Source organism: Salminus brasiliensis, chromosome 1, assembly GCF_030463535.1.
Source record: "Salminus brasiliensis chromosome 1, fSalBra1.hap2, whole genome shotgun sequence".
In the NCBI taxonomy this organism is placed as follows: Eukaryota; Metazoa; Chordata; class Actinopteri; order Characiformes; family Bryconidae; genus Salminus; species Salminus brasiliensis.
Genome location: NC_132878.1, coordinates 38,677,097 through 38,698,492, shown reverse-complemented (window position 1 = coordinate 38,698,492; position 21,396 = coordinate 38,677,097). Strand labels below are relative to the sequence as shown.

General features: G+C 39.9%; 1 protein-coding gene across 2 annotated transcripts in view; it reads right to left on the bottom strand.

Annotated features, from left to right (window-relative positions):
- adgb (androglobin) overlaps window positions 1-19,053 on the bottom strand; it is a 55,752-nt gene extending 36,699 nt beyond the window's left edge. For both annotated transcript variants that reach the window (XM_072679041.1, XM_072679044.1), the window contains exons 1-9: window positions 18,875-19,053; window positions 17,983-18,142; window positions 17,736-17,828; window positions 16,548-16,619; window positions 16,008-16,187; window positions 13,020-13,159; window positions 11,629-11,715; window positions 5,857-6,014; window positions 3,039-3,125 (exon numbers count right to left, since the gene is read on the bottom strand). In XM_072679041.1, coding sequence (XP_072535142.1) covers window positions 3,039-3,125; window positions 5,857-6,014; window positions 11,629-11,715; window positions 13,020-13,159; window positions 16,008-16,187; window positions 16,548-16,619; window positions 17,736-17,828; window positions 17,983-18,142; window positions 18,875-18,954 — 1,057 coding nt within the window. In that variant the 5' untranslated portion in view covers window positions 18,955-19,053. The remainder of the gene's footprint in view (window positions 1-3,038; window positions 3,126-5,856; window positions 6,015-11,628; window positions 11,716-13,019; window positions 13,160-16,007; window positions 16,188-16,547; window positions 16,620-17,735; window positions 17,829-17,982; window positions 18,143-18,874) is intronic.
- Between the last annotated feature and the right edge of the window lie 2,343 nt (window positions 19,054-21,396).

Below are 21,396 nucleotides of genomic sequence, written 5' to 3'. Positions count from 1 at the left end.
TATTCACACACAGAAATAATAACACTTCTAACAGTATGACTGTTATTGGGTTTTATACCTTAATAATTGCCCCATCTTTAGATAAGTCAATCAAACATTCACTGGCCTTATTCAGATGGACAGAGTGAGTGAGTAAGCATGAGAGAGAGAGAGAGAGAGAGAGAGAGAGAGAGAGAGAGAGAGAGAGAGAGAGAGAGATAGTCGACATTATCCTTAAAGAAATTAATATATGGAGCAGGGTCTTTGGCAAGGTTAATGAGACGACCTATTCTTCACGTTCTGAGGGAAAACGCACAGTAAATGTTCTCATAATATTAATAGAACAAGACGTGTGCATGTGTGTGTGCGTGTGTAGAAGAGAGCCAGAGATGTATTGCTTCAGGGATAGAGGATCTAGGGCTTGGTGCCAACTTATATATGTCACAGCATGTTACAATCTTTTTATCTAATTAATTAGTATCAACCACATGGAAGGAGCGAGACAGGGAGCGAAAGACACACAGATAAAGAGCGAGAAAGGCTGACAGAAAAGTGAGAGAGACAGAGCGACGATCCTGCGACGAACCTGCGATTTCAATAGCAGGCCTGGCAGCTTCATCCTGATGTAATTCTGTCATTCACTTACTGAGGCTAATTACCCAAAAGAGTCATAAAGCCCTGCACATCATTTCACTTAATAGGAAAATCAGTCAGCCACTGATTTGAGCGCTTATTCTCAAATCACTGTCAATGTTCTGCCAGTTCTGTTGTTGTGTGTGTGTGTGTGTGTCTGTGTGTGAAACCAAAACACACCAGGAACATAAACTGCAGCGTAACAAAAAACCCAGTTATGCCCTCGGGGCACACCAAATAATTCAGATGTGCTCAGTACACTACTAGCATACCTGAGAATAAACCAGCTTAATGACTCTATTTGCAATCTAGGGCACACATACACACACTATGACACAAAAGCGCACACACACATACACTCAATCTCTATCACAGCAGAGAACAAGGTTAGCTATTTGACTTATTCATGCTGATGATACATCCAGAGCGAAGAGGTTCCATAATGCATGAACCCACAGAGGAAGCGAGGCATGGCAGCAGGTGGGGTCACATCCTCTGGACGTCTGGGCAGTCAGTAGAGCCTGAGACATTTGTCCGAACCAAGAGACCCTACTATTCATGCCTTGGTTTGATCAGAATTGGGTGCATTTGCCTAATATCGGTCAGGCCCGGCTTGTGTTTCTCGCAGTCATTCTCCCACTTTTACTGAATCCTTGGGTGTGGTTTTGCAAGCCTATTTACAACCCTGTTACTTTGCCTCAGAATGAAACATGTTGATTCTTAGCAGATAGTGTTGCTGTCCTTTCAGCACGATGTGCCGTTTGCAATCTGATAAGATTGTAGCCGGTTTAGCTTTTATCCTAACACACACTTGGTTTCCCAGGTTTGGCTTTCTCAAGACTTACCAGTAAAAAAAAATGATAAGCCAGATGCTTTCCCTCCTGATGTGTGAATAGCTCTAGTTTGGCAGTCAGCTGAGGTAGTCCAGTTTTTAATGGGGTTAGATGATGGAGTCGTCTAGCTGGTTGGCTAGTGTCGGCTTTAAGCCTAGCACAGATACCTGCTTGCTTTCCTGGCTTTTGCTTTTTCTTGTGTCGAGTTTGAGCTCCCCTTCTGCGAACACTGGTCGCAAAGCCTGCTTCACATAGCATCACATATTCATTCAACTAGCACAGTCTGGCGGTAATATGCTGCTCCAGTGTTTTAATGTTAATATGCTAAACAAACCTGTTCCAAGGCAGATGCGGTTTGCCAATTTTTCTAGCAAACGACACTGAATGGACTAAATGACAATGTTGTTAACTTGTCAAAATATGCTATATTCAGGCCACAAGGTTAGTTGTTGTGTTTGCTGCAAACACACTGACCTGACTTTTTAACACTACTAGCAACTTAAAATGTACTATACTACTATTGGCAACCCTCATTTACAGTGCATGCTCATTTGTATGGAGTATGTTTTAGAGGTTATCAGTCTGAATTGGTTCAGCATGCAGTAATCAGGTGCCATGCAGGAAAGTCCATATTTTGAGTTATGAAGATTCAAGTAGCATTAGGAAAGAAAAAGTTTTAAATGATTAAAAAAAAAAAATTAACAGTTTAAAATGATTTACGGCCAAGCTGAACTATGTAGTTGTAGCTAATCACAAGCTTGAGAGTGAATTTGCCAACATGCTAACAGCGTAGCCTTTCACATTCCAATGAAAGTATTATTTAAAATGAATAATGCACTCTAAATTTCAGTATTTTAAAAAAGCACTTTCTAGCAAAGCATAGCAAAGTATGTAGCTATGACAGCATGGCCAGGAAGTCTAGACCCAACAACAGGAACAATTACTTAGTTAATTAGGCATACAAAATCAGATCTTGTTCATATGCCACCAGTGCACTGTATGAGAAACAACAAAATACATAAAGTCTGTCCAGACTGGGACATGGTTTGAAGGCACTGATTGGTGAATAATGATTAATCTAAAGAGCTGATAACTTGACTATTTATTTCTATTTCGTTTACAGATGACCTCATGTCAATCATTAGAGATGAAGTTCTTTGGTTTGTAGTGGTCAGGATCCAGGCCACTTTTTGACAAAATCTTGCTATAGTTTATTTTGGATTTTGGTTTATGGGTTTGGAAACTGCTACTGACTGTTTGAAACCCAAGAAAAATGTGCTCAGCCTATATTTGTGTCCAGTTCTAAATGTGAGGCCCAACATATGAGAACAAATGTGTTACATATGGGGTCATCTTATCATAAAATCTTTGCAAGAGAGTTGTCTACCTTTGGGGTAAGAGAAGCAGCCCAGCGCTCTGTGTCTTTTCAAAAAGAATATATAGAGCCTTTTAGCAAACGAATGAAATATTCAACAGTTGCATTTTTTAGAGTGAATAATGTATGTCGGGTTGGAGGAATAGCAACACATGTATTGACAAATAAGCATTCTGTATAGGTTCTCTTTTTATGTACACTAACAGAAAGTTACTCACTGTCTTCTGTGGGTTGGGCGGCAGTATTGGGCTCGTTGGGCTGGGTGGGCTTTTTGTCTTTGTCCCTGTCTTTGCCTTTCCTCTTATCTGAAAGAGCAAACACACAAAGACTACAGATGTAATACTCTGAACAGATTGGTCCAGGTTCCCACAAGAACAGAAACACAAGGATTTCTTTAATTATGGGTTATACTCGTTAAGCCTGGTACTAAGCATAATTTAATAGAGGATCGATTCGGCTTATTTTTAACCTGTTAAGATGAAGGTCATGACAAGAGGAGGTTTGCTTATGTACTTTACAAACCAACAGCAATTACACAGAACACACAACAAGCATATTTTTTGAGTAGTTACACCAAGGTGGAACCAGACCTTAAAACAGATACAGTGAAACTGATTTTATATATATATATATATATATATATATATATATATATATATATATATATATATATACAGCAAGCCATAGTACACATAAAGATGTATTACTCAGTAGCTACAGGGACTGGTACAAGCTGGACCCTACAAGCTGGGTTATTCGGTGACAGCAGTCAATAAAACTTTCGGCCCATCGGCAGACCACAGGCTGTTTAAGGGAATAAAGGCTTATCAAAAACACAGAACTATTTATTTATGTATTTATTTATTGTTTATTTGTTTAATATTTATATTCAATACATTTGAATACACAAATCACCCACATGAGTTATGAGTCGCAAGTTACCACCATAAAGTTAGTAACTTGCTGTACAACCTTTAGTAGCAATAATTGCAACCAAGTTGCCCTATAATTTAATATCAGCCTTTTATATTGTTGTGGAGCAATCCAAGCCAAATCTTATTTGCAAAATGGCTTAAATTTGATATGAACTGCTCATTTGAAGCCCTGCCACAGTACCGTTTTGTCAGGGCAGCCACTACTGGAAAGATTCGTTTAAGTTCCTAAGGTTCTCAATTTGCAGATAATGTTTTTCCCTGTGGCTTCTGTGACGCTATAGAAACTTGGAAATGAGCTTTAACCCACCCTAGACTGACATAATTCAACAGCATTTTTCTCAGTCCTCTGGATCTTCTTGTGATTATGGCCTCATGTGCTTGTTAAAAGACTTTGTGGTAACTACATTATACTCTGAGGAACTTCAGTTCTACATTCAGCAGGCCTGACTGCATTAAGGCATGGCGGTGTTCTATCAGTTGAATCTCATTATCCATCAAATGTGGTTAATGTATTGTAAGTCACTAGTGGGGAATTCCTTAATTGCTTAAATATAATAGTAATTATAATAATAATAATAATAATAATAATAGCAAATATGTTGGGTATTTGAAAAGGCTCTCTTGATGTAATATTACATTTAAAATATATATATTTTTGGGGAAAAAATACAATCTAGGGAAAAGTAAATCTTTACAGCATTAACAGGCCTCACTGTAGGCCAGTTCATTATCATACAAAGAAACTGGTGTATGTTAGGTCTCAAAGCCAGACACTTAACCCTCTTTACTATAGTGGTGCTGTAGCATGGTTGAACGCTGTGCTCTGAACCTAGTTGTCTGAGCTGGGATATGCAAAGAAAATAATTCTGATGCACTAGGTGTATAATGACAAGGTAACTTAAATAACATAATATTTATTATCATGTAATGTGGTGCTAAACATGGAGGATTAAAACCCCAATAAAGTCTTAGCTTGCAGGTCCAACTACTAAGTAAAGCTTTCTAGCTGGTTTACTGCAGTTTTTATGGTTTCTGTACACATGCATTCAGAATGATTTGCACTGTGTAATTTATTCAAAACATTTAGAAACAAAGTCCAAAAATGTGAGAGACTACAGTTAAAAAGTTTGGAATCAATATTCCAATATGACAGTTACTAATACTTTTCTTGTATAATTTTGTGTACAAATACGTGTAAACCAATTCTAATATGATGCTAATGCTATAGCTTTGATGTTTTTATTTATTATTTGCAAGAAGTTATAAATGTAGAAATGTTATTGAGCTTTAGATGATTATAAAAAGGATTGAGGCAGCTGCATGGTATCCTAAAATTAGCAGAAAATCTGATAATAAATCACTTCTTGAAAGACGAATAAAACTATCATTTAATTAACAGATAGCTATGAATACATTACTTATTTATTAACTTGTTCACAAAAATGTTCATAAAATCAAAATGAATATAATCTCTAGTAATACATTTTTGTCTTTTAGTTTATAATATGTACTTATACACTACACATGCTATTACTGAATAAAATTATTAGTGTTGGAGTTTCTGACCTGTCAAGATAGTGATCACAACGAGATTATGTTCATGTACAATCTTTACAAACCAAAAGCAATTACACAGAAGAACTTAAAAGAAAGCATATTTTTAGAAAAGTTTTACCAAGGTAGGACCAAAAGGTTTTGCTTGCAAATGTGGAGTGATCAAAAAGAGGCAGTGACTGATTGTCAGAAGAGACATGTGCTAGTCTCCACCCTCTCTAGAAGTACCTTCTGTCATATAGTTTATTATATTTAAATATACATTGTATAGAGGTATTATTAAATACATTTATTAGTGTTGTCTGTTTAAGGCTTTTAAGCAGTATGCATGCTCCTGGACACTCCTTGAAACTTTGAAGTTACATCATTTCAATGAGGCAAGTGGTTGGAAATTAATATAATGGGTTACATTTTTTACAGCAGTTCTTGACCAAAACTACCATTAAAGAAAGAAATGTTTCTTGATATAACACATTTTATTCATTCGCAACCACTTGCCACATTTAATTCAAGTGAATTCAAAGTGCCATTCATTTAAATGCAGTACCTTTGTTATTTTCCTTGTTCTGAGGAGGTGATTCATTGCCCTTTGGGTCACTGGCGGCAGCAGCAAAGTCCGCTGACTCCTCAAAGCTCTCCTCCATGACATGAAACTCTGGAATGGCACCCTGCAGGAAATCCCACACTTTTCCCACATATCGGATTCTGGTAATGCAACCCAAACACAGCATTAGGACAGTCTACAGTGAATCACACCTTCTTAATTGACAGTTTAACCACTGTATTGTATTGCTTAATCACTTGGCTTATCAAAGCGTTGTTCAAGCCTTACTGAACGCAGCTCAGCTTGTATCCAATTAATGACCTGCCGCAGGATCGATGTCCAGAGTGAAACTAGCCGAGAGGACGGAGAATGTACCTTCCCACAGTAATCTATAAGCAGCTATTAGAAGCAGGGGGTTGTTGGTCATCAATACACCGTACACAAATGACTTGGGTATATGCCCAATACATCCACACACTGACAGCATATACTTAACTCATGTGCTTTATTTGTGTTTCCAATAGGGCTTTAATATAATGCTGTCTAATATAATGTATTTTTAAATTTGCCTTTTGCACTGTATGTTGCTATTATCTGTGATAGCAGTGTAATTACATTTTGGAAAGTGATGTTTTTGACATCTTCATCAAATTGCACGAGGCTGTTCTTATAGTAGACTTTGTAGGAGAAATCAACAAATAGCAAATTAATGAAGTGGACAGTTACTATCAAGAGTCTGTAATGAGATTCCAAAAGCTGTATGAACAAGAACAACAGCAGACTGTACTCACAAAGGAGTATGATACAGTTGTGGACAAAGGTTTACATACATTCATCATGGGTATGTCAATACTGGGCTTTTAGTCATTTCTTTCAATTCTTTTCCAATCAATAAAGGGTCACGATTATACATAGAGGGCCAAAATATTCATACATCCATTTAGATTATTACTTTAGTGCTGCTTAAAGTTCCACAATGTATTTTTACTGGCCAGGGCCAAAGTCTTACAACTTCCTTGTAAGGTTTGCTAACTTCCTGATTTTTATAGGACTAGAGCTGGTAGCTTCTCTGTGCCCACAATATAAGGGTTTGTTTGACCAGCACACAAGACCACAAGTAAAGTGGAAGAAGCTCAGTCCAGATCTAAGAAGGATTATCATAGATACAGAAGTCAGTGCTGTCTCTTTCAGCCATTTTCCAAGATCATCCGTTCAAACAATTGTACAGTTGTCAGTAGGACCTAAACTGTCACAAAGCAAGTGTAGAGTTTAATGAAAAGAACACCTCTCCAAATGTTAAGAATAGATGTGGGTTGGTCATGCTTTGGGCATGCATTACGGTCAGTGGTCCAGTGAAGAATAGTCATTTAAATGTCAGCTAATTTTGGAAGCAAGCATTACACCGTCTGTAAAAGAAAAGATGAGGATGAAAAGAGCATGGTTTCTACAGCAGGATAATGATCCTAAACACACATCATGATCCACAATTGTCATAGAACCTGCACTGGAGAATGTAATGTAAGGGGGAAAAAACACTAATTTTATAGGCAGAGGAGGAGGATTTTGTTCCAGGAATGAAGGTAACAGCCCCCTAAACAGGGTGGCTTAAATTAAATTGTGATTCGTTATTTTATTCCTATTTGAAAACCCTATTTTTTAATGGTCTACAGAAATTTAATTTCTACCCTGCTAGACTGAATCATATGGATTTAAGTGTTTGGGGCGGGAATGCTGCAAAGTTCCCAGCCAGAGAGGCACTGGGCAGTGCTGTGATTTTCTGGCCTGCTCTGCTCCTCCCTGCCATGTGTGAGCCAGGCCTGAATGGGAGCAGTTGGAGAGCGACAGAGAGAGGGAGAGAGAAAGAGAGAGAGAGAGATGGAGCTTGGGACTACAGCAGAGCTGCAACATGGAGTAAATGACCCCAAGAGATCCTGCAGCCTCATATTAACACAAATACAGAGAGAAACATAGACAGAAACTCATACACAACCACACATACACGTAAACAAGTACATGTAGGGCTGATATTGCTATCCTGATTGATCTATCATTTGGTCATTACAATCGGTCAATACTAAAGCTCAACAGATGTACTGAGCAGAAATCCTACCAACAACATTTACAGAGACTGATGCTTTGTTCATCTGTAATAATCCCACATTGCACTGTAATATATAGTGCATAAATGATGTACACTAATGATGTACACTGTTCTTTATAATAGTGCATTGTATAGTAGAAAGTAGTGAATAGCGCACAGATGTGGACACAGCTCAGTCCTCAGACCTTAATTAGCTTGTTAGAGCTATGGCTTGTTCACAGTCATCTTTAGAAAAGGTGATGCAAATTTTCTTTGCTTATTACAATCTCTGAGTTCTCAAATCTTGTCCCAACATTCAGCAGCCATGGGTTCCTCTAGGCTGCTGCCTAGCACTCTGAAAATGAAATAATTGATGCTCACAAAGGTAGCAGTTTCTTAAGTTCATAATGGAATTAAGAAATGGCAGTTACCAAGAATAAAGGAGGCCAAGTTAAGGTCATGGCTGGTGTTGTAGCCACGTGTCAGAAGGTGTTATAGAGGTAGGTCAGTGCATTTTAATTAAAAATTATAGGTAAACAAAAATAATAATAATAAATTGAATGATATGACCAAATTAGTTGTACATTTGTTTGCCATGCCAGGAGTTTACAGTCTGTCCTGGATCTGGGCCTTGAGTGGTACCGTTATTTAATTATTCCCTGTGATGAACTGCTGCCCTGTCCAGGGGATATTCCTGCTTTGTGCCTAATGATGTCAGGGAGACTCCAGACCCACTGTAACCCAGACCAGAAAGAAGCAGATAAGAAGATGAATGGATGGATAGATGGATGGACTATTCCCTATAAGTTACACCAACGTAAAACAGTCTCTCTCGCTCATCTCTTTCTAACACACAAACACACATACATTCCCAGTTAAGCTCTACTGTCATGTCATGCTACACACTGCTAGAGCAATGTGACAGAAAAAACTGTGTGGTGTGTGTATATACACAACACACAAACATGCACACACACACTTTCCTTCTTTCTCTTTCTCTCTCTCTCTCTCTTTCTCTCTCTGCATGTACACTGATAAGGTCTCAGCAGAAGCCTCCGAACCACTGAAACTCAGCAGAGCGTACGAAACAAGACGCCCCACAGCATTTGCCAAAACAAAGCCGATGCGAGCGATTTGTTTCCGAAGACTACAGAACTAACATGCCCTTGCGAGGCCGTGACCACAAGTCATGCCCTGTGCTATATTCGCATTAGCCCACTAACTCAATCATGAAAGAATGGAACACATACATGTCGCTGGCTGCTTGCTCATGGGAAGTGGCCCCCATGAAAGAAAGAAAGAAGCTCATTCTAAATGAGAGCAATGTTTGCGGCCATTATTGCCTAATCACCATGGCATTGTCCGTCCTGTCTGGTGGAAAACAAGGCCTAGGCTCAAACCCAGAGGGAAAGCGATAGATCAGTGAACCTCATTAGCCCTACACAGCCTACTGATAGAAGGCAGAGAGAAGAAAAAGAGTGGATGCCACGGAGACGCATGGATGGTTGGATATAAAACCTGTGGAATTATGCTACTTGCACTGTAAGAAACCCATGTGAATTCTTAAATATTGCATTTTGCTTTAAAGAATAATGTATTCTAGGAGATGCAGCTCAGGTATCTTGTCCGAACAAATGTGCTGTTTGACACTGGGTCACTTCAAGCTTTACAGTCTTTATAGGAGAAGTGCAACCAACTGCAGCAAAGTCTTGCGTACAACTTGTGTATGGTATTCAGTTCAATACCATTGTAATTAATAGCTTGATTTTTTGAGGTTTTACTTTAAATTGTTAGATTTACCTGAAAATTAACAGGATGTAACTTCTTCCTAAACAGTAAGCAGTAAGGTATATACAGTAAAGTACAGTTTTCTGATGTACAGCACAGTGCAACACTGCTCTATACAAACAATGTCTTCTTGTAAAAAACAGCTAAGCTTAGATAAGCTAAGCTAAGTTACCTTACAGCTAAATGTAAACAAGAGGCAAAAAAGGGGAACCTACAGAAAAAGAAACCAAATTTTAGCAGAGGAAGAACACATAAGTGGAGAATGTATGTCACATTCCTTGAGGAGGGGAAAACAAGCCATAGGTCTCCGTACTCTGGGAAGGCAGAGTGCCCTAAGCGCACTGCTGAGGGCAGGGTGGATTCAGAGCCATTACTGCTTGCACATTTACACACTGGGAATGAGAATAATCCTACAATCATTACAGCGTTTTACAGGCTAGTCTTTAAGAATGGCACTGCATGTGTATATTTCGTAATTGGCCATTTAGCTGAATGGTTACTCACTCTCCACACCAGTTCAGGACTGGTGCTGATAAGCATTTGCTTGAGCTTTGACAGTCATGTTAGAGAGGACTTTGATTGAGCATGTCTTATTGAGACCTGCGGATGTCAGATTTTCTGAGTTTCTGAGTTTTCTGAATTGAAATTTCCTATGTGGAATACCCCCACAAGTTGGATTTCCTAGTTCGGAAAGTAGTAAGAGCCTCACCAACCCAAAGTCCAAGTTGGCTGCACCAAACATCAACAGTAAAAAAATATTATAGAGCTTATCAGCACTTGTCATTACATCAGTCGTACGCCCAGCTTCTCTGTGGACGTGTTTCCATGATGTCTGGATGTCTAAAACACTGCACAATGCATTGTCATTAACTAGTAAAGCAAACAATGCTAACATTGAACAATGCTAACAATGCTAATCTCTGACATAAAAAGTGGGTCATAGTTTGGTTACATTTACCACAAACCAGTTGTGGTGAACTCCAAAGCCTTTTTTGGAAATATTTTGAAATGCACAATTATCGAAATGAAATAAGAAATAAGACAATTCACTGCCTAGAAAATAATTTACAAGTGTAACAACTGCAAACGGCTTGAGCTTAGGTCGACCTAGCAAGTTCAGCCCACAATCAGCCAAAGAGCAGACCACAAGTTGTGTAAAGAAGTCTCCAACAATCCTAAATTATCATTAATTATCATGCTGCCAAAAAACATGAGTTTTCACGGGGTGTCCTCATTTATTCACACGACTGGAAATTCCCACCAATCTAGTTACATCACTCTGGAGCTGTGCGTCATTAGTTCTGTCACTGCAACCCCTAATGACATGTTGTGAAAAATAATATCACATTAAAAATCAAAAATATGGTTTATCATGGAGCTCAGTAATGTGTTGTCACTGTGAGTGGCATTAACAGGTGAAAAGCAATAAACTGAGAGATAAACTGCTGCCAGTCAATTACTATAATTAATTACTACAGTAATTTACACTAAATGAAATACTTAAATATTAAAATATTATTTAAAAAGTGATAGCATTTCACTTTTACACTGATTGTGTAAATGTTTTAGGCTGGTTATTCACTCTCGCGATGAGATGGAGCTGGCTTATGGTCAAAGCGTTTTGGACAGAGAGCTTATCTTCTGAAGAACTTATCGTCGTACCATTGGGTAATGAATGCCAATGCGAACAAGAAACAGTAATGCAGTGTGTTAGGCTGTGCTGCGCAAGTTAGTCACGATTTTTATGCAGAGTGCAAAAGAGTCTTTTAAAGTGATAGGCTTGGGCAATAAATGTCAGTAGAAATGAACGCATTAGGCAATGCACAATCCAAGTCCCATGAGGAAAATGGTTTGGCATGTAAATAACAGAGGCACAGTGTGAAAGCTGTAGTGAGAAAGAGTCTTACTGAAGGGGGATTATCTCTGGTATCCAGCCGGTCAGACAGTGGATGACAGTGAACTCTCCCAGCTCTCTCCTGGGGCTTGGCATCACACTGAAGGGACACACAGTGACAATGGCAATGTCAATTCCAGCACCAGCAAGCATCAATATCAGCCCTGTCCTCATGGTTAATTTAAGCCATTTTCCCCACTTGACTGAGCCATCTTGGTTACTGCCCTGTTGTAAACCTGTTCTTGTGCAGGCCGCAGTCAATGCACAGTCACAGATACTGTACTGGTATAAAATAATAAGAGCATCAATAAATGCGTATCTAGAAAAAGTGGGTAGTAAGGCTTTCTTTTGGGTACATTCCCACCACAAGCAACATATTTCTATACACAACTTCATTATGCGGCACATTTCATATTTCAGGGAATCATATTACTCTTTGTATGTGAGAGTGTATGAGCGTATGTGTGCCCTATTGCTCTCTCTCTCTCTTTCTTTCTTGAGGAAACCAGATGGCTGATGCACTAATTGTGCCTCACGGGATGCTGTATTCAAGCAGTCCGGCAGCTATTAATTAACTGCACCATTTCACCGCTCCTCTTCTTGCCGTGCTCACACCAAGTCAACGCAAATGTCGCGCCTGTCATTTGCATCATTTGCATCACTGGCTTAACCCCTTGGACCGCAAAAGGCTGTGTGTGGACACACACTTCAATTCAATGAGCATATATCTTAGCGTACATATCGTCATTGTCACACAAAACTTATGTATCTCCAATTTTTGTTACTTTTTGAGATAATCTTAATCTGGCAGTTGTTGTTTTTTTTCATTGATTTAAGTGGACCATTGCTATGGACCACCAGAAAAGCTCCAAAATGACTTGGAATCAAATCTTATTCATTACACAGTTATTGCTCAATACTACGGTCACTGTGTAAATGTCCAGTTAAATCAGTTAAAGCAGTTAAAAGAGCCATTTCTGTAGGTGAACAGCTGTTGTGTCAGTGCTAGTCTGTTTGCGTCTGTTTGTGTGCACCAATGTGTGGCCAAAAGATCCCAAATACGCCTCAGGAAAAACATTGTTCTGTCGCTTCCAGTGAACTTTCCCTGCACGTGATAAATGATTCACAGATCTCAGCGACTTCCACCTTCCTGGGGCAGATTAAACATTTACACACTGACCTTTGACAAAGGCAGCATTCAAACATCCATATGTCACGTTCATAAAAGGAACCCTAAATCCCTCGATTTATCAAGCTTAAGCAAGTCTAATGCTTCAGCGGGTGGGCATGAGGAATTGGGGTTAGGGTTCATTTAGGCTTGACAAAGTTAGCACTGTCAGAGCGCTTAACTTCTTCATTATTTCACTGGAGCCATTTGGAGGGATGATCTCGCGCAATACTTACTCAGTATTGGCCAGCTTAAGGATAGCCTTAGCCAATAGCATGGGCCAAAGCTCTGACTGGATAGTGGTAGCAGGAAGCAGCAGATTGTTCTTTTCATCAAACGGTAAAGAGTCATCCACAGTGATCTTCCTCCAGCAACCCTACAGAACGAGAGAGCGAGAGAGAGAGACGGTGCATGTATGTATTTGAAGCAAAAGGCAAAAGAACATTAGATGGCTAGTGGCTGGTGTAGGGTAGGGGGTAACAACAGCACCTACCCTGTGGCAGTCTAGGCAAGAACAAAACACTACATTAGTAATCAGAGATCTTGGGCAAGACTCCTAACACTGCATTCACCTACATGTGTGACATGATTAGAGCATCAGCTAAATGCTGTAGATGTCGATGTAAATGGATAAGGAGGTTTCCCTGTCTGTCTTAAATAACATCGCAGCCATCATGGTAAATGATTTCATTTAATCTGGGACATTAGCCAATGACTAATCAATGGAAATTAGTCCAGCTGGGGCCTTTATGAATAACACTAGTACTCATTGATCTTCCACATACACACAAAAAAAGCATTTTAACAGAGGTTTTTGGAGCACTATCTCACTTGAGATAACACATTCCCTCTCACATTAGACTCAGCTCTACACCAAACGACTCCAGACTAGTGTCAAGAGCTAGGTGGCCTTTTAAAATGCCCACTGAGCATCAGTGTAGGGGGATTGTCCTTGAATGAAGTGTACTTCAGTTTGATTGCAGAGACAGAGAGAGAGAGAGATTAGCTAGTTAACATGGATATGTAACTTTTTTTAACATAATGTGTGTTATTTTATTTTTGTCCTCTAAACCATTGTACATGTCTGACTTATTGTAATATTATTGTTTATAAAGTTATTTAATGTGAAAATTTAAAAGTAGGATCATACTGCTATGATTATAACAAGGGGATCCATAAAAGTGGGCTCCACATTCTCTGACCAAGTGTGCTAGGTCAGAGGGCAATCAAGGCCAGTGGCGATTTATAGAAAGGCAGTAGCGCTCTCTAGGTGAAAGAAAGTCCCACACACACACACACGCGCGCACACACACACAGACGCGCACACACAGGCCCGGCTGTCTGATAAGAGCCGTGTTCTCACTTAATCACTGCCTGCAGGATGTACGCTGCAGTAGGTGTAGAGGGGTTCACCTCTTAATCACGCCTCAGCGCCTGCCAGCCAGCCGCAGCAACACACTGAGGCCAGTGTGGGCTTCCTCTAATAGGGCGCCACAGCGTATTTTTTTGGGTCAGCACTGTAAGAGGTTGGAATGAGTCAGAATTTCCCCGTAAGTGCTTACTGTTACAGTCTTTCACAGGTGGAACTGCTGTACTGGCCTTAACCCAAATGGACAAAAAAAATAGCAATTGCTAATTGCAATAGCAATCCTAGGAAGTCGCGCTTATGGCTGGCGACAACAAAAGCATATTGTGAGATTATCCTAATTTGCCAAAGTCTGTTGAAAGTACAGACAGTAAACATTTATTAAACACCAATTTTGTGTTTGTACATAGAATTGGAGATTTCATATAATTTGAATTTAATTAAAGATCTAAGGATATCATTGCTGTCATGCAAAAACCTGAATCTCTGAAATAGCAAATTTCAGGAAATGAAAGATTGCATTCCAAGTCATTCTGGAGCATTTCTATTGGTCCATTCGTTATAAAATTCTGACACAATGTAAAATATATATTTTTTTAGGTTTCTGCACAACATCAGCAATAGCAATGTATTGCAAATAGAGCGAGAGGCCCTGTGCTATCAAACCATTTAATGTTTTTAATGTTAGAAAGTTTCCTTCTGCCAAGTCTTAACAGGTAGCTCGTTGCTACGTCACAGTAACGAACCCCACTCACAGCAGCACAGCCTGCAGTTCTTTATGCAGCTCCTTATCCTGACCTAATTGAACTCACTCACATTTGTTTTCTTATCCCCTTTGTTTTTTGCTATTGTGCATCCTTGTCTTAATCCTTGTAGTTTCATTTTAGGTCATTCCTGTTGTCTTTTGCTCAGGGCATTTACGCAACTTCTTAGTTCATTATATGACTTACAGCAAATGACAGTGATATAGTTGTTGTGAAAAAAAAAAACATGCTGTTATTTTGCCGTAACAGTTGGTCACCCAGCTCGAATCAACTGGCGTTGCCGGAACTAACTGTTGAAGCTATAATACTTAATGAACACATATATAGTGTGTCCCAATTCAGGGGCTGCATCCTTGGGAGGCTGTATTTAAAGACAGTAGCAAGACAAGGCTGTCCCATTTTGAAGGCAGTCTGGTCACTGCTGTATGTATGGAGGGCAGAAAATAGTTAAGCTACACTTTTTTGAACACATTATTTGAAACATGAAAACAAAAGAAAACAATAGCCTTTATTAATCAGACAATGTATTAGTGCTGAACGTGCTTAAATTCCAGCTTGGTTGTCATGGAGTAGTGTTTTTACACAACCTCAACAATCTATTTGTGTTCCCTATGACCCTGTTGCCAGTTCACAGGTGGTTGCTTTCTTGAACCACCGTTGGTGGCTATTATTCACTCTATACTGGGAACATCCCACAAGACAAGACATAATTTGGCCCTTGTCACAAACATACATAGGTTGATTTTTTAATTTTGCTGCTTTTAACACCTTACCTTCAAGAACTGACTGTTTATTTGCTGTTGAATATATGCACCCCTTTAAAGATGCACACACTGTAGATCAAGATAATCTTTCTCACTGTCAGTGGTATTATTAGTATGACTAATATAATGTAATGTAAACCAGCAAAACTGCAATACCAGCCATAGACTTGTAAAAGACACTATAAGTAAATATAATAAATGTCCTTGTGAGACTTATTAATAGTGCATTTTCCACATGTATTTCCTTCATAGGCCATTTGTGCAACTACTCAAACACAAAGCATGCTTTAATGACAACTGCAATAAGCTCTAGATGCTGTCGCAACTCACCATCCAGTAGAGTCTGACTACGTACTTCCCATGGACATTATACAGAGGCACATGGCCCTTCGCCGCCTTACACAGGGAATAGATGTGTTCCCAGGGTCTCCAGGGATTAGGGTCCTCGCCTGTAGCTCCGTTGCAGACTTTCCACACGATGCAGATCTCACTCATGATCCAGCGCATCATCTGAGGAGATGACGTGCATGCACCAATTAGAAAAGCAATGAAAGGGTCCCTCTGAGCCTTATAGAACTGCAACCATTCATTGTGGAAGCAGCATTGTGTTTTTTTCACTGCCCTGTTCTGTTTATGTGATATAGCAGGGACCAAGGCAGTTTGGTAAATCACTTATATTGACAGAGAGGGAGAAGAACTGGTGTCCTTTAGACTCATCAGTGATGAGACCAATCGATTGTATTCTCATGAAACCTCAAATGGCACCACTGGGATTCCATTTTGTGGTAAACTAGCTGAGTGGACACAAACAGTGCAATTTGTCGATCAAATCTGGTGGAAATGTCTGCGCAGTCAATTCTTGTGACTTACCTCACTCGAGAGCAAATGCTCATTGGCTGAAGTGAGATCAAAAGTGGATTCGTTCTCAACCACAACTGGAACCTAGCATGAAACAGGCAATTAACATACGTGAATGAGACACTGTTTTGATGTGTAGCTACAAAATCATGAAAATCAGCAGCAGTTCCGTTTATTCCTATGGGAATGGCCACAGCTGATACAGGCCTATCTAATCTCATTAAACCATTACTAATCCGACGCCAAAAGGTGGATAGTCTATTATGGATGAAGAGTTCTCAGGCCCAGCCTTGGAGATTTTGTGCTCCTTTTTAAAATTCATTTATTCATAAAGTTCTCTCTCTCTCTTTTTCTTTCCCTCTCTGTGCCTCTCTCCCTCAAAAAGTCTATTTTCATCACTCTCACTGATCACGCTGACCCGCTGCAGTCTGGGCCCTGTGGAGGACAAGGCTCTATGAATGCTTGATTATATAGCGTTAATGGACTTTAAAGGCTCCCTAATCAAATCTGAATTAAACTCTCTGGGTTTCTCGCGCACTCCGAGGGAGAAGACTTCTTCCTGCCGCACTAGTGCACAGTTGGCATAGAAATGAAACCAAGGGCCCGACCCTGGTTTATTCCGTCAATTAGACCTCTCACACCCAGCTGAGAAAACCCAGAGTTGACTGGCTTCACCCCGCTGGTTGAGCTTGGGTGCTTTCACGACAACGGCGGTGAGTTTCTTGTTCTGTAGCTTCGGCCCATGACCTACGCTGATAGCTACAAACCACAAGTCGAGCGGGCGTAAATGTGCACTGCTTCTGCTGAGAACGAGAAAATTTAATTACAACACAGACTCATGTGAGACCAGCAGAAAGCAGATTTCTTCAATTAAGATAAGAGACAGAGCCAAGAACTGTGCTTCGACTAAATACACGTGATTAAGAAAACAGAGCCAACAGTCTGCACAGCTGACAGCAGTATGCGTGTTTTTGGACGTTTTTTTGTGTGGCAGCATATTTTCCAAGCAATACCCTTGACACGGGCACAACGGCAAATGCAAATATCCAATCACGGCCCAAAGTGTTGTACAGTTGGGAGTTTTCCCAGCTCCACCGCACTTCAAATAATGTAGCAAGAAAACACTAGACTGTTACATGTTCAGAAGAACTGAAGTACAATCACAGTCGGAAGGACGTCCTCTGGCCCACACACTCTTACCTTATTAACAATGTGCTCTGAGGGGCGTTTCCAGGTGTGAACTTTCAAAGATGCTGGAAGATCAACCTTCCCCTCTGGATCCTCAAAGAATTGCTAAAAATGTAAAGTAGTTCAGTACAGTACCATCACAAGTAATGTAATCATGTAATACCTTTATATTACACTGTCTTTAGACAATGCATAGTCAGGCCTATTTCACAGATAACCATACAATGCTTAGGCTGTGCAACTGCCCATGGACACTCACACTGACTGGACTCTTCCCGACTTTGCCATCCTTTGCACCGCTAGCCACATCCCATTTCTCTGCATTGACCTCAGTCTCATTCCACTCAGGCCAGATAGTGAAGCGGCTCCTCCTCAGCTCTCCTGGGCACTCGGATGAACTGACCACTAATGAGGAGACCCTAAAGCCAGTGTATTCCTTTTAGTATCAGTGTTAAATAGTCACCATGTCTCTGTGTATGTAACGCTATGATGCTGAACTAGGAAAGAAAGGTGAATGCACTTCACTTCACTTCACTTTGTTTGATTAGTTTCGTGGATCCTGCAAAGTGTGGTTCTAGATAAAAAATAGATATGAGGAGGAGGAAGGATGCGGTCTAAGTCTCTTATGTTTAATCATGGGTTTATTTATCTGCTCTATTAACACCTTACGGTACATCCTGTACATTTGTGCTCCTGGACACTGCTGACACAACTGTCATCTGTCTGCTTCATTCTTCCTTATTCTTTATTACTGCACTGCCTTTCATCTCCGGTGGGTTTCATATACATACAGCCTTACTGTGCTGTATTGTGCAATTGCTCATGGCTGCTAAATTTCCTTTGGGATCAATAAAGTATCTATATCTATCTATCTATCTGTATGTGAAAACAGTAAAAGACGAAGCATAGAATAATAAGAAGAAGAACAAGAAGAAGAACAGTAAGCTGGCTTTGACATGTCAACTTATAGGAAGAAGAACAACAACAAATACAACAAATACAACAAATACATGGTTAATGATCGGTTGTAGACTTAGTGCTAGCTACATTTATTGGCTTCCAAGTCAAACACAGTGACAATAAAGTTAACCTACTGACTGCCATTTGTTTGTTAGCACCAGCTAGATAACTAGCATAAGCACAGCTCTTACTCTTTGGAAGGCGACTGTCCGTGCGATGAAGGGGCGTTACTGGAGGAAGACTTTTTTTTCTTTGCTGGCTGCTTCGACATGATTTCACTAGTCACTCCTTTCCCATTCAGGTATCGATCGGTGCAAAGGACACGGCTGACTTTATTTAGCTAGCTTGTGAAAATGAGAAACTAAGGAAAGCCGAGGCTTGTTTTGCTTGCAGCGACTGAAAGTTTGAGCTGTTGCTTAGCGACGACGCCACGTGGGACCGCCCGTAGTGCTCTGTGGGTTTCCAGCGCATGTTGAGTCAATACAGCACTATCACTTGATCCCAAAAAACTGCTGGCACACACTAACTGGAGTCAGGTCTGTGTGGTAGACGAACGCTATATGTATTATTATAACTGACTTACTTTAAATTGAACCATAAACTCAAACTATTTTCTACTGATCAGACAAATAAACCCTTTGAGACACAAATCAGTGTTAATTGCAATCACAGGACTTCAATGATCAGACACTGGGGTGCTACATTCAGGGTGCTAAGAGTGTAAAAACAGTCAATCTTCTTCCCAGCTTTATTTTCACCTTTTGATCTTTTAAAGCAGCTTTATCCTGCGTGGTTAAAGTATGAAAGAACGACATTGGGCCATGCAACAGGACAATGATCCCAAGCTCACCAGCAAATCTACAACAGAATGGCTGAAAAAGAAAAGAATCAAGGTGTTGCAATGGTCCAGTCAAAGTCCAGACCTCAAGCCAACTGAAAAGCTGTGGCAGGAACTTAAGGGAGCTGTGCATGAAAGAATAACCACAAAGCTCAACCTAAACTGGAGCAAGGTTGTAAAGAAAAGTGACCCACAATCACAGTTCCTCCAGAATGATGTCTGATAGTCATGCAGTAAACCATTACTTCAAGTTATTGTTGCTAAAGATGGTTCTACAAGCTATTCATGGAGAATGCATCTTTTTCACACATTGCTTTTTTCATTTTGCCCTTGTTTTTGTTAAACAACACAGTGGAATCTGTTGCGTGGTTAGGTTCGCCTGAGGCTCTGAAATTTATCTAATTTTAAGACCATTTTAAGGACCAGATGTGTTTTTGTTTGTTTGTTTGTTTTTTATTAATATGTCCTGATACATACTTTCTTTTTCCCATGAATGTACATCAAAGGTTCGCAGCTCCAATCCTGGGGACCCATATCCTGCCAAGTGTGAACTATTCTCTACAAGTAGTGATCAAGGCCATTTGTAAACTGGATCAGGTGTGTTAGGGTGGGAGAATAAGCTGAATATTTGCAGGAACTGGGTAACCATTTCAGAGGGTGTCTAAGTAGAAGACCAACCCTTATATTGCCTACACACTGATAGTAGGATGTGGGTCAAACGTGAAGCAAGCAACACATGCTCTTCAGGTTGGATAAACTTTCCCCCTTATCCTTTACTACTCCCTGTAGGCTACCTTACAACAGAACATTTTCACTCACTGGTTTGGAAGCCCCCTGAAAATAGCCAAATACCATGTGTAGTCCACTTCCCAGGGAACTGTAGGGTAATTGGATAGTACAGTACCTACCGATTCAGATCTAGACAATGGCTTCTGCTCTCCATTTAGCGTCCTCTGCAGCATACTCAATGTCAGCATCTGACCAGTCTAATACATGTCTAGTAAATGAATGATATTACAACCCATAGATTAAGCATTCTTTGCAGAAAAGCCAATGGCACAGTGTTGGAACGCTTAACAAAACATGAAGTGTGAAAATTAGTATTGAAAACCATGATGCCATTTGGCAGCGCTGGACTGGAAAGCGCTTAATGTTATTTCCTCACTGAATGGAGCCAAGTCCAACTGCGCCATGGAGCGGCTTAGGAGTCTAATGTATGGAAAAACATAGAATAGCTGTAAGAACATTGACATGATACGGGTGAAAATACTATTTAAAAGAAAGCTGGCCCTTTTGCACTGAAACTAAGTGAGCCAAAAAGAGCTGTCTCTGACTGGCATCATATACAACACTGGATAAAAAAAAAGAAAGGCTGTAGATTTAAGCAATTTTATTAGGGGTGTACAATATCTGAATTTAATCAGTACCAACAGTTTTTTAAAGTATTTTTAAAAAAGTATTCAAAAGCAATATTTGAGGATGCATTTAAAAGGTACTCCAGGAAAGGAAGAAACCCTGGGCTACTACACAATAATGTGTGTATTTTACTGCATCTGTAAACCTACAGAAATAAATAGTAAATTGCTCCATGATGCTAGGCCAGGTGGCTTTACTCTCAATTTCCACATATAAAATGTACGTTTCATTTGTATTGGCATCAGCACATATATACCTGAAAAACATCCAATCTCTACACAGGCCTACTGGAGCAGAAATTGTCCCAAAAATAGTTCTCAAACCAGTCCCCAGGGCCCCCAAGACAGCCCAGTTTTGTTCTATCCCAGCTTCCAACACATATGGGGGGGCTATTTGAGGGACCCTGAGGACAGGTTTGAAAACCACCAATATAGACCAATGTATGGTGTGGAAATCATA